The 14,202-nt window shown below is 44.0% G+C and overlaps 1 protein-coding gene across 3 annotated transcripts in view; it reads left to right on the top strand.

The window, feature by feature from the left end:
- MPHOSPH9 (M-phase phosphoprotein 9) overlaps positions 1-14,202 on the top strand; it is a 121,048-nt gene that overhangs the window by 90,433 nt on the left and 16,413 nt on the right. For all 3 annotated transcript variants that reach the window (XM_073676198.1, XM_073676200.1, XM_073676199.1), the window contains 3 exons: positions 125-283; positions 385-505; positions 629-717. In XM_073676198.1, the coding sequence (XP_073532299.1) occupies positions 125-283; positions 385-505; positions 629-717 (369 nt within the window). The remainder of the gene's footprint in view (positions 1-124; positions 284-384; positions 506-628; positions 718-14,202) is intronic.

A 14,202-nucleotide genomic window follows, 5' to 3' on the forward strand; every position in this document is an offset into this window, starting at 1 on the left:
AAGCAGAATGACAACACCAAGAAGTTGTAGTATCCATCTTGGTTGTCCAAAAGCATTCTAAAAATCATAAAGGACTGAGCTGAATGTTTTAGTATATGATATTTATTGCTATTACATATTACAGAACTGTCTTCCAAGAGACACCTGATGGGCATCAGTGACTGTTATACCCCTCGTGGTTCTCCTGAGAAAAGTAAAGACCGACAGAGGCCGCCTAGCTCGCCATGTGGGCCACGTTCTTCTTCACTCCCACCATCAAATCGCAAGTCTGTTAGTACACCAAGTAAGGGTTATGTGTTATTTTTTTGTTTTGACTAATGTGCATTATAATAAATTATGTCTAATTTCAGCAAAATATGACCTTGTTTTCTTTTGTTTTTGCAGCAAAACGTGAATTGATGTTAACAGCAGTGGCTGTAAAATATAGCCCTAAGCGTTCTCCCAGTGAAAACCTCTCTCCAGGATTAAGCCAGTTATTATGTAGTGAGGAGAACAATGTGACGAGGTATTGATTATTTGTACTTGATGTCTCGATACTTATTTGTTTTTACAAATTTGACTGCACCTTCATTGTGTTCAGTCATTTCTTTGAGAATCTACATGAATTACATAATACACTTTACTGTAGGTTTGATGTGCCTTGGGTGGATTCATCACCGATTAAAAATCAGAGTCCAAGAAAAAGACTGCAGTTCATGTCCTCGGAAGACCCTGATGGTAAGTTTATGGCAGCATGTCTGTTTTAGCCTAGGGCTACATGGCGACTTGGGCTACACTGCGACTTTGGCCACAACACTTAATGCGCAACCAAGGTTTGCTAGGTGCCGTTGCCAACGCAATACAAGTGAATGGAATAGCATTGCAATAAGCAAGTTGCAAAAAATCCAACAAGGTTGGACTTCTTGTGATCTGCTTGTCGCCGTACACCCAGGGTCACAATGCAACCCCATTTACTTGCATTGCGCTGCAATGTAGCAGCAGCACCGAGTGAACCTTGGACGTACAACAGGTGTTGTAGCTAAAGTTACCCTTAATTTCATGATTAAAGGTACCTATGTCAGCGATCATGCAGTTTTCAATATGGTAATACTGCTGGAATTGTGAAGATGACCAATAATCTGACTATTTCTTAGCATCAAATGAATATTATAAATATTATTTAAAGTTTTCACATTAGGGGAAAAACTAAGTTTTCATAGATAATAACCAGTCAGATTCCAGATCTCAGGTTTTTTTTATGTCTTAGAAAATGCAAATAGCAACATGTACAGTGTCTGTCAGCAATCATTATACCACGTACTAGTTTTTATGAACTTGTAAATATCCCCAATCGTGTAATACTTAGTGTTGAGCGAGTATGTTCTGTTCCGAGTATGCTCGGGCCGAGCTCCAAGTATTTACAGCTGCTCGGTGATATGTTTGAATCGCTCCCGTGTGCATGATTTGCGACTGTTTGACAGTTTTATTACATGTGAGGAATGTGTAAGAAATAGACATTCCTCACATGTAATAAAGCTGTCAAACAGTTGCAAATCATGCACACGGGAGCGATTCAACCATATCACCGAGCAGCTGTAAATACTCGGAGCTCGGCCTGAGCATACTCGGCGAAAGGGTTAATAGAACATACTCGCTCAACACTAGTAATACTGTCTCTTTTGGTGAAATTGTAAACTATAGCACATGTTTTATTTAGATTGGATTCCTTTGTTATATTTTGTTTCAATATCATCGCTATTTTGCCAAGTTTCACTTCTCTGTTTTTTTTTGTTGCCAAAATGAACTTGGAATTTGGGAGTCTTATATCCATACCTTTAGTGTGAGTGGTGGTTATCAGTCTGAGATATTTTCGTAGGGAAATTGGGCAAATTATTCTACATTCTTGTTTTGAATTATTAGATAAATAAGTTGAATAATAATCTTCTTCCATCCAAGCAATGTGGAATATAGATATACTCTGTAACCTAAGGAATGGATGGACGATTGGTTTGGGTTCACAAAAAAGTTTTGCTTTTTTCAGAATGGTTTCTTATCAAATTTAGAAATAAATGAAAATGTACATTCTTTACACCTACTGCTACATTTTCATAGAAATTAAGTTCTTAAAAGGTCATGTATTACTTATCTTATGTAAGGCCTCATTCAGACATCTGTAATCTTTCTTGAATGTGAAAACAGGGATCGATGTTCATCAGTGTTTTACATCTGAGTTTCATCAGTGTTTGGTCAGTGTATCAGATTTTTTCCATCAGTGATTTATCACTGATGAAAAGAAAACCTGCAAAAACTGCTCCTAACCATTACCATGTTATTTATGGGCAGCAAACGGATTGCACACTGATGTCACCCGCATCCTGTTCATGATTCTCATGGGCCAATAGACTTGTATGGGTAATTTTTATTCGTGTCTTGGACCAAAAACGGACACTGCTCCATAATTTATTGTGAGCGACTCTGTCCACAAAAAAAAACACAGACACAGTGGGTACGGAAAGTATTCAGACCCCTTTAAATTTTTCACTCTTTGTTTCATTGCAGCCATTTGGCAAATTCTAAAAAGTTCATTTTTTTTCTCATTAAAGTGCACTCTGCACCCCATCTTGACTGAAAAAAACAAAAATGTAGACATTTTTCCAAAATATACTGTGCTTCCAAGACCTGCGCTGACGTCACCGATCAACTGAATGGTCTAGTGACCATCATCTGATCGGTGACGTTAGCGATCACCTGATGGTCACGTGACCTCTCAGCTGATTGGTGACATCAGCTGATCGGTCACGTGACCGATCAGCTGATGCTCACCTGACCCTGGGAACATTCTTCAGCTGATCAACCCCAGTGACCTCCTGCAGCATGAATACCGATAGGGGTGATTTTACACCCCTGTCAGTATACAGTGCTGTCTTCTACAGCAGTGACAACAGTGATAGCTGATGTCACTGCTGTAGAAGTGACCCGAATCGTCGTGGGACAATCGTTGGCGGTACGTGGACTACGTCGTTGACGGCGGACAGGTGGGGGATATGGTTGTTTGTTATTTTAAATTTTTTTCAGAAGATCGATAGCTTCACGGACGGAGTGTAATAAAAAAAATTGTAGAACCGTGCGTTTTTTATTTCATTAAAATACTTTATTCTGGCCGTGTCTTTTATTGAAAAAGCGGCGACCAATTTAGTACGCGGTTAGTAATGGGGGCCTCTTATAGAAGCTCTCCATTACTAACCTGGGCTTTCACGTCAGCTGCCAATACAAGTCTGACGTGAACCCCAACCCCACTTGCCACCGCTACAGGGCAGTGGGAAGAGCGGAGGCTAAGCGCCAGATTTGGCATGTCTTATGGATGCTCCATGTCTGGGACTGCTGAGGTGTGATATTAATAGCCGTGGAGGGGGCTAGTGGCCCCTTCCCTGGCTATTAATATCAGCCCGCAGTTGTCTAGTTTAGCCTTTGCTGGTTAGATTTTATAGGGGGACCCCACGTCAAATTTTTGGGGGGGTCCCCCTGTAATCTAGCCAGTAAAGGCTAAACATGCAGCTGTGGGCTGATATTAATAGCCAGGGAACATTGTTGGCTAATGGCCCCTTCCCCGCCTACTAATATCAGCCCCCAGCGGTCGGCTTTCCCTCTGCTAGTTATAAAAATGACGCGAGAGCCCATGCCAATTTTTTTATTTTCTTATTTTAGGCTTTGTGCCCATGATCCGGACATAGCAGCGCTTTGGATGCATATTTGTTTGCTGCGTCCAAAGCATTGCATTCTATTGAACGCCGGTAAATCCACATGTGTTCACTGAACCATGCGTATTTACCGCATTCTATACATTATAATGGTCCAATTTCTGTTGCGGAGACTAGCGACTCGGCAAGAGAATTTGACACGCTGCGGTCCTGAAAGACACGTCGCATGTCAGTGTCCACGGGTGATCCACAGCCTCAGATGCACATGGTATTTCTAGAGATCCCATCCACTAGTCTGTAACATCTGGACGCTGCATGTTTGACGCCATATAAACACGCAGCGTCAAACCTGCTGCAGCTCCTGACTGTGGCCACGTACCCAAATTCACCCGCAGCATGTCAATTAATGTAGCAGACACGCTAGTCTCTGCTGCAGATTTTGACCGATTGAAGTGTTATTATATCCGGTGAATTCACATGTAACGACAACAAAAGTGCGGCATTAGAACTCTTCATTTTGGATGCAACAAAAATGCGCTGCGTCCAAAGCGCTGCTGAGTGCTAATCGGGGGATGTAGCGGCTAACAAACCAGCTGTGAGATGTTATTTAACCCTAGAATGCATACCTGGGGCCTCGCAGGCCCGCCCTGTTAATTGTTTTCTATTTTCTGCAAGATTACTTTAGTTAGAATTTTGAAACTCTAGGTATTCCTCAGGTATATAGTTGTTTGTCATTTTTGTTTGAGTTATTCCATGTTATTTGCACACGAGCCTAAAAGGCCCCAGGTATGTGAAAATGTAGATTTTTATGGTCATGCGTTCTAGGGTTAATGGCCAGGGACCATATTTGCAAATGGCACCTTCTCAGGCTAAAAATACCAGCTCACAGCAGCCGCATAAATTACATGAATAGAAATGCTAATGAAGATTGGATGAATAGGACTAGCTGACACCTGTTATGATAGGCTACAAGCACTAAGGAAAGACAGGAGATCTGTCCCTACAATAGAACTAAGCTAGATCCCTACGATGTAACGGGGAACCTGATCCTGCGATCAGACCCGCTAAAGTCCTCAGCTAGTCTGAACGAAGACCTATAGATGTGAGGGAGGGATCCCTACAAGAACTAGGGACTGGGAGAAAGATGGACACCTCCTAGCAGAAATTGTAGCAGAAAAAAGACAAACAAACAACATAGAACATAGAGGTCAAAAGACCTAGCTAAACTGACTGAGAAAGGTTACAAAGCACCTGGCTAGCTTAAGAGTATAAATTACAATGAAGTCCAGCATGGCCAGAAGGGCGGAGCAGAATTAAATAGGCAAAAAAGGTCATGTGACCAGCAAAATGGATGATATCCAGATGAAAACGACAAATGAACTCCCAACCTGTCACAAAAGGCACGCCAAAAACGAGCCACGAACTGAGGTCCCCTATCAGAAACAATGTCAGTAGGAACACCATGGAGTCTGACAATTTCCTTGACAAAGGCCTTAGCGAGTGTCTTAGCGCAGGGCAGTTTGATGAAGGGAACCAAGTGACACATCTTGCTAAAATGGTCCACGACCACCCAGATGACCGTGAAACCCTCAGAGGAGGGAAGGTCAGTAATAAAGTCCATAGCCAGATGTGTCCAAGGTGCACTAGGAACCTCCAGAGGGCAAAGCAACCCCGCAGCAGGAGTATGAGAAGACTCGGAAATTCCTGGATGACCTGCCAACCGAGACTCATGACACTCAACAAACAAATCTCTCCTAAAGGTCCTAGGCACAAACAACCTCCCATGGGGAGTGTTAGATGGGGCATTCTCCTGTGCTTTAAGAATCTCATCTTCCAAAACGGAGTCCAATGCAGCAATCACAACACCTTCTTGTAAAATGCTCTCCTCCTCCTCAGCACCAACCATAGGAGAAAAGCTGCGAGACAACGCATCAGCTTTAATATTCTTGGTACCCAGGATGTAATTAACGGAAAAATCAAACCGCGAAAAAAAAAGTGCCCACCTAGCCTGACGGGCATTCAAGCGCTTGGCAGCATCAAGATAGATCAGATTTTTATGATCAGTGAAAACCTGAATGGGAAATTCAGCACCTTCCAAGAGATGACGCCAGTGTTCAAATGCGAGTTTAATAGCCAGCAATTCCCGATTACCAATATCGTAATTAAGTTCAGTCTCAGAAAATTTTTTTGAAAAAAAGGCACAGGGATGTACTCCATCCTTGTTTTCCTGAGACAACACCGCACCGACCCCCACAGAAGCATCAACCTCAACCAAAAACGGCTTAGTCACATCAGGCTGCATAAGGATGGGGGCAGAGCTGAACCTCTCCTTTAGAAACACAAACGCTTCAATGGCCTCAGTAGTCCACTGAACCGTATTAGCACCTTTCCTGGTGAGATCGGTCAGTGGTTTAACAATAATAGAAAAATTTTTAATGAATTTTCTGTAATAATTGGCGAAACCCAAAAACCTCTGTATCGATTTCAAACCAATAGGCCTAGGCCATTCCTGTACAGCTTAAACTTTCACCCGGTCCATCTCAAAGCCCTCGCTGGAGATAATGTAGCCCAAAAAACGAATTCTCTGTACAGCTAACTCACATTTCTCTAGCTTAGCAAAAAGCGAATTGTCAATTAATAACTGTAATACCTCACGTACGCTCTACCAATGAGACTCCAGATCAGGCGAATAAATCAAAATGTCATCCAAATACACAACCACATTTTTGCCGATCAAAGGTCTAAGGATGTCATTAATAAGATTCTGAAAAAATGCTGGTGCATTGGTAAGACCAAAAGGCATAACCAGATTCTCAAAATGACCCACAGGAGTGTTAAAAGCAGTCTTCCATTCATCACCCTCCTTCATGCGCAACAAATTGTATGCCCCTCCGGAGATCAATTTTAGAGAACCACTTGGCCCCCACTAACTGGATAAACAAATCAGGAATCAATGGCAGTGGGTAGGGATTGCGTACAGTAATTTTATTAATCTCGCGAAAGTCCAGACAAGGACGTAAACCGCCGTCCTTTTTTTTAACAAAAAAAAATCCAGCAGCCACAGGTGACTTAGAGGGTCTGATGTGACCGGCGGCCAAGCTCGTCTGTATGTATTCCTCCAAAGCCTTTCTCTCAGGAATAGTAAGATTAAATAAACGACTTTTAGGAAGAGTCGCTCCAGGGACAAATTCATTGGTACAATCATAGTCTGTATGGGGAGGCAAAATTTGCGACTCCTCCTCAGAAAAAAATTTCCAAAAATCCTGAATAGGCACAGGTAATTCCCCTTTATCCACAGTAGCAATGCGCCCGTTACAACACTTGTCATAACACTTAGGGCTCCAGGACTTAATTTCATTAGTAGACCAACCCAGTACAGGATTGTGCAATTTTAACCAGGGTAACCCCAAAACTACTGGAGAAGGCAAATTATTTAATACTACCAAATCCAAATTTTCTTGGTGAATACCATTAATAGTGAGGGGAAATTCATAAACCTTGTGAGTAACACATTTCAAGGGAGAGCCATCGACAGAAACCACGGTAATAGGGGATAACAAAGGTTTGGGTTTTAATTTAAGTTTTTCCAAGAATCCCCCATCAATCACATTCAGAGTAGATCCACAATCCACAAATACCCAAAATTCAATTAATTATTCCTGAGCTGCAGTAGTAGCAGAAAGAAATACCCCCTTAGTGTTTAAACAGGCTATACGGGCGTAACTGACCTTTTTTTTCTTTTCTTTGTTCATACGATCATACGAAGCACACAGTTCTTAATGAAATGGTCAGATTTTCTGCAATAAAAGCACAAACCTTCAGAAAACCTGCGGTCTTTTTCCTGAGCGCGGGGTGACATCGCCCCAATCTCCATCGGCTCTCCAATGTCAGTACAGACCCTCTCAAGACTAGGAGCTGACATGGCAAAGGATTTACTCTCATTAACCCTTGCACGCAGTCTCCTGTCCACCCGTATAGCTAATTGCATTGCCTCCTGCAAGTTTCCAGGTGTAGGATAAGCAATAAGCAGATCCTTAACCCTTTCACCTAGCCCAGCAAGAAACAAACTTTTCAGAGCTGAATCGTTCCACCCCACCTGAGCAGACCACCGACGGAAGTAAGTACAATAATTTTCCACATTACCTGATCCCTGCCTCAAAAGTCTCAATTCCGTCTCAGCTGATGAGACACGATCAGGATCATCATACAACAACCTCAAAGCAGAAAAAAAAACTATCCACTGATCTAAAGCACGGATCACTAGGTTGGAGAGAAAAGGCCCATCCCTGAGGTTCTTTGCGCAAAAGTGACATTATGAACCCTATGCGCTGTGATTCATCACCAGAGGATCTGGGTCTCAAACGAAAATACAATAAACAAGCATTTTTAAAGGAAAAAAAATCTTGTTGTTCACCAAAAAATAAATCAGGCAATCGTACCTTTGGCTCCACAAAATGCGCTCCAGAACAGCTACTCAAGTGTTGTTGGAGCTCGGCCACCTCCAGAGAGAGTCCCTGCAGGCGTTGAGCCAAATCCTGAACCGACACCATGATGGAAACTGGAGGTCTTTCCTTAGAGATATATTTGGGCTGGACTTACTGTTATGATAGGCTACAAGCACTAAGGAAAGACAGGAAATCTGTCCCTACAATAGAACTAAGCTAGATCCCTACGATGTAACGGGGAACCTGATCCTGCGATCAGACCCGCTAAAGTCCTCAGCTAGTCTGAACGAAGACCTATAGATGTGAGGGAGGGATCCCTACAAGAACTAGGGACTGGGAGAAAGATGGACACCTCCTAGCAGAAATTGTAGCAGAAAAAAGACAAACAAACAACATAGAACATAGAGGTCAAAAGACCTAGCTAAACTGACTGAGAAAGGTTACAAAGCACCTGGCTAGCTTAAGAGTATAAATTACAATGAAGTCCAGCATGGCCAGAAGGGTGGAGCAGGATTAAATAGGCAAAAAAGGTCATGTGACCAGCAGAATAGAAAAAACCTAACAGGAGAGTTCTAACAACACCTAGCTCTTTTGTTTGGTTATGACAAGGTGTCAAGACCTTTTCATGACCAAAACTAATTAAAGTAAAGAGTTAAACACACGTACACAGAGCAAACACTTTATTTGAAATACAACAGACACATTCTTTAATCATTTAAATTAACCAATATACTCAACCCAGTTTAGAGTAATCCAAGGGTTTAAGCAATGTCCCACCAAATAACTATATTTAGCTCCAAAAAACATTCATTGATGTACCAAAACGCTTCAAAAACGCCCAGCATTTTCCCTGCCAAGAAGATGCAGAAACGATGAGAAAATTTCTGCTTCAAATCCTGATCGTGCGCGCATACCATAACAGTTTGTCAGTGCACTTGTTCTGAAGTTTACACTGTTACCACCAGGGCGGTGGAGTCGGAGTCGGTGTCCATTTGGTGGAGTCGGTATAAAATGGACCGACTCCTGAAATATATAATAAATTGGCTACAGTAGTACAATGCAGGATGGACTGTAAATGTTTTCATAAGAATTTGGGAAAGTTATGTAATGTCCTATAAATGTCTGTTCTATTCCTGATCTAAGGATCTCGGCTTTTAGTTGAGATGAATCTGTGCTGCACTTTATGTACATGCTCAGTAGTGAGGCAGTGCTGTGGAGTTGGAGTCTGAGTCGGAAGTCAGGGAAATTGAGTAGTTGGAGTCGGTAGTTTGGCTTACCAACTCCACAGCGCTGATTACCATTATATTCGCATATAGGAAAAACAGGGTGTTTGAACAATCACATGACTCGGAAAGTGAGAGTCATGATTAGGAAAATTGATTTGGAAAATGCAGATGCTAGGGGCTGAAGATGTTGCAGGACTGATAACAGAAACTTGCTCAGGAGCTGATGAGGGAAGTGAGCATCTAACTGCTGTATAGAAATGGGCTGTAGTGAGGTAGCTGGAATCTCAGGCGATAGCACTTCATCCTGCAATATAACTACTGTACATATTTGGCCAAGCTATGGTGGCACATCTCCTTGGCAACAAGTTGTACACTATGTAAGATTAAAGCTCTCACAGCAGGAGAATGATAACAGATGGAAAAAGCAAGTCAATTGCAAACCTGCTAATTTTCATGCTAACTAACTATACCAATTTCATAACATTAAATTTCAATATACTCATAAGATGAATATCATTATTTCATGGTGCTGTACATGAGAAGGGGTTACATACAAGATACAAATATAAAATATGGTAAACAAATGAACAATGACAGACTGGTACAGAAAAGATAGGGCCCTGCCCTTGTGGGCTTACAGTCTACAGGGTAATGGGTAAGGAGACAGTAGGGTAGGGGGTTGCGGCAGCTCTGGTGACAGTGAGGTGGCAGCAGGGTTATTGCAGGCTGTAAGCTTTCTTGAAGAGATGGGTTTTCAAGTTCAGTCTGAAGGTTTCAAGTGTGGCGGATAATTGGATGTGTTGAGGCACAGGATTCCAGAGGATGGGCATCACTCCGGAGAAGTCTTGGAGGCGATTGGGTGAGGAACGTATAAGTGTGGAGGAGAGGAGGAGGTATTGGGAGGCCCGGAGGTTGCGTGTTGGAACATATTGTGGTATATACGGAGGAGACGGATTATGGATGGCTTTGTAAGTCAGCGTTAGCAGTTTGAACTGAATGTTGGGGAATTTGGAGCCAATGAAGTGATTTGCAGAGGGGAGAAGCAGATGAGTAGTGTGGAGAGAGGTGGATTAGTCAGACAGCAGAGTTAGGCCGGTTTCACACGTCCATATATTTCCGGTACTGGAAAAAACGGTACCGGAGATATCCATGTCCGTGTGTGGCAACCGTGTGCATCCCGTGTGCCGCATCAGGAACACACGTACCGGCGCCTGGGAATCAGCGCTGCAGTTAACGCTGTTTCCCTAGCGCCGGGTGCTGAACGCTGCCCTCATCATTGTTGCTTGCTCATGCTGAGATCAACACAAGCAAGAGACAATGTTAGGAGTGGTAGTAGTCTGAAGAGAAAAGGAAGGTACATCATGTATGCAATGACTAAGGACGTAACCATCTCAAACACGTATGCGATTACTCTATGTCTGGAGTTTTTATGGATTTGCAATAAAGAAGAATTTTTTATGAGGACCCAGTGCTGGATGTACCTTCCTTTTTTTATTCATTGTTCCTTGCTATTCTACAAGACCATCCGTGCAGAGGAGATCCTCGATCAATGGGTGAGCTGAATACCAGGTTACCGCAAGGTTTCCTATGACTTTCTAGCAGTAGTCTGCTCTCGCAGTGTCCCTGTGTAAAATAAAGATTAAAATAATAAAATCCTTATACTCACCTGTCCGGAGATGTCCCCCGCTGTAATCCTCTGACCACTGATGCCGATTTGCCGGGAGAATGAGCCGCTCCAGTGTGCGTGACCCGGAGCTGAGCTCAGGAGCGGTGTCCTGTCACTCACTGAGCTCAGCTCCGACGCCCGCTCGCTGGAGTATAAGGATTTTATTATTTTAATCGTATTTTCACACAGGGATACTGCGGGAGCAGACTACTATTACTCCCAGCATTATCTCTTGCCCATGCTGATCACAGGAACAATGATGAGGGCAGCGTCCAGCACCCGGCGCTTTGGATCAGCGCTAACTGTAGCGCTGATTACCAGTTTCCAGTCCGTGTCACACTGATGACACACGGGTGTCATCCGTGTGTGTTTAGCGTGAGATACTTTTGCGAACCGTGCATCCACAAAAAAAATGGACACGTCAAGGTGTGGAGCACATGGACACACGGTCCGTTGAAACACTCTGACATGCGCACAGACCCATAGATTTGAATGGGTCTACATGTGTCAGTGTCTCCAGTACGTGTGAAAACTGTCACCACTCATACTGGAGCTACTGACATGTGAAAGAGCCCTTAAAGATGGACTGGAGAGTAGAGATGAGCGGTGTTCGACTCGAACTGTTCGCCAGTCTCAAATTCGAGCTGTTTTGGGCGATGTTCAAGTCGTTCGACGAACTCGAAAGATTTGCAAAAAATTCGGTTGTTCGAGGTTATGTTCGATAACTGTTCGTGTACCAAAAGCGTAACTGGATTTTTTCACAGTAATACTGTTAATTAGTGATGAGCGAGCATGCTCGCCACTGCTCGGTACTCGCCCGAGCATCTCAGTACTCGAGATGCTCGGAGCTCGCCGAGTACTTGCGCGATGCTCGGGCGGGAGCTCGGGTCCCCGTCCTGCATGTTTGGCGCTATTTAGAGCACCAATCATGCAGGGATTGTCTGCCACTCACTGTAATGTCACAGCCATGGTGGTTGTGGCATTACAGTGATTGCTCAAATCGATGGGAACAGTGCGCACAGTGAAACATGAAAAGCCGGCAATTCATCAGCGGCATACACCGGTACCCGACAATTTAGAACAAAAAGAATAGAGCATCGCACATAGATTAGATAGATAGAAACATGTCAGTCACATATATAATAAGTACAGTGACAGTGTTGGTTACTGTACTTGTCATTTAGTGTTAAAATAAAGGATTTATTAAAAAAAAAAGTGGCGTGGGGTTCCCCGTAATTTTAGTCTCTAGCGGAGGTTAAGCAGACGGCTGAGGCAGATGTTTGAAGCCTGGGAAGGGGGTAATAACCACGGAGCTTCCCAGGCTACTAATATCAGCCCCCAGCTGAATACCTAGCCTTTACTAGCTATTAAAATTTTAATAGCTAGCAAAGGCTAGGCAGACAGCTGGGGGCTGATATTAATAGCCCAGGAAGGGTGCCATGAATATTGGCCCCCTCCCAGGCTAGAAACACCAGCCGTCAGCCGCCCCAGAAATGGCGCATCCATAGGATATGCCAATTCTGGCACTTAGCCCCGCTCTTCCCACTGCCCTATAGCGGTGGCAGTGGGGTAATAGGGCTGGGGTTGATGTCAGCTTATAATGCCAGCTGACATCAAGCCCAGGTTAGTAATGGAGAGGCGTCTATGAGACGCCCCCATTACTAACCCCATAGTGAAAGTTTAAAAAAAACACAAACACCCAGAATAAAGTCCTTTAATTGAAATAAAGACACAATTCTTTAATGTTCTAAATTAAATTCTACTTACCGTCACGCCCATTCCAGCTGAAGCCAATGTCTTCTGCAATAAAAGTAAAATAATAAACCAACCTCATCCTTACCTTTCCATGGTTCCCAGGATGGCTTCAGCTCTGCTACATTGACATGACTGGCTGGATCGCAGCAGAAAGCTGCCATCCAGCTTGCCATGCCGCAGACACTGAGAAGCGCAGGCATGCTTGCGCTCCTCAGTGTCTCGCTGTGACGGCATCCAAATGAGCCGAGTTCATGTCCAATGAACTCAGCTCACCTCATGCACGTCACTGACAGCGTGGGAGAATTCTCCTGCGCATGCGGTGCCGGCAAATGACGTCACCGCTTGAGCAGGAGAATTTTCCCACGCTGGGACAGCATTGAGATGGCAGGCTGGATGGTAGCAGAACGCTGCCATCCAGCATGCCATACTTCAGAGACACTGCAGAGCACAGGCATGCTTGCGCTCTGCAGTGTCTCTGAAGGATGACAAGCTGGATGGTAGCGCTTTGCTGCGATCCAGCGCTTCAGAGACACTGCAGGTAGCGCTTCAGAGACACTGCAGAGCGCAAGCATGCCTGCGCTCTGCAGTGTCTCTGAAGGATGACAAGCTGGATGGCAGCGCTCTGCTGCGATCCAGCCTGTCATCTCAATGCCATCCCAGCGTGGGAGAATTCTCCTGCTCAAGCGGTGAGCGCAGGAGAATTCTCCCACGCTGTCAGTGACAACGTGCATGAGGTGAGCTGAGTTCATTGGACATGAACTCGGCTCATCTGGATGCCGTCACAGCCAGACACTGAGGAGCTTCTCAGTGTCTGCGGCATGGCAAGCTGGATGGCAGCATTCTGCTGCGCTCCAGCCTGTCATGTCAATGTAGCAGAGCTGAAGCTGTCCTGGGAACCATGGAAAGGTAAGGATGAGGTTGGTTTATTATTTTACTTTTATTGCAGAAGACATTGGCTTCAGCTGGAATGGGCGATACGGTAAGTAGAGTTTAATTTAGAACATTAAAGGAATGTGTGTTTATTTCAATTAAAGGATTTTATTCTGGGTGTTGCGTTTTTTTTAAATACTTTACTAGAAATTCATGGCGGTCATATCTAATATTGGCGTGACCCCATGAATTTCGGGCTTAGGGCCAGCTGATAATACCAAGCTGGCCCTAACCCCTTTATTACCCAGTGAGCCACCGCACCAGGGCCCTGGATGAGTTGGGTACGGCGCCAGAAGATGGCTTTTCTATGAACGCGCCATTTTCTGGGGTAATTGCGGACTGCAATTCGCAGCGGGGGGGGGCAGAAAGCTTGGGTCTCCCTGCACTGCGGATTCCAGCCCCCAGCTGCCTAGTTGTACCTGGCTGGGCACAAAAATAGGGCAAAGCCCCACGTTTTTTTTTTTTTAATTATTTCATGAAATAATAAAAAAAAAATGGCTTCC

Source organism: Phyllobates terribilis, unplaced genomic scaffold (genome assembly GCF_046119375.1).
Source record: "Phyllobates terribilis strain yellow unplaced genomic scaffold, ASM4611937v1 Scaffold_1__5_contigs__length_1240528914, whole genome shotgun sequence".
Taxonomy (NCBI): domain Eukaryota; kingdom Metazoa; phylum Chordata; class Amphibia; order Anura; family Dendrobatidae; genus Phyllobates; species Phyllobates terribilis.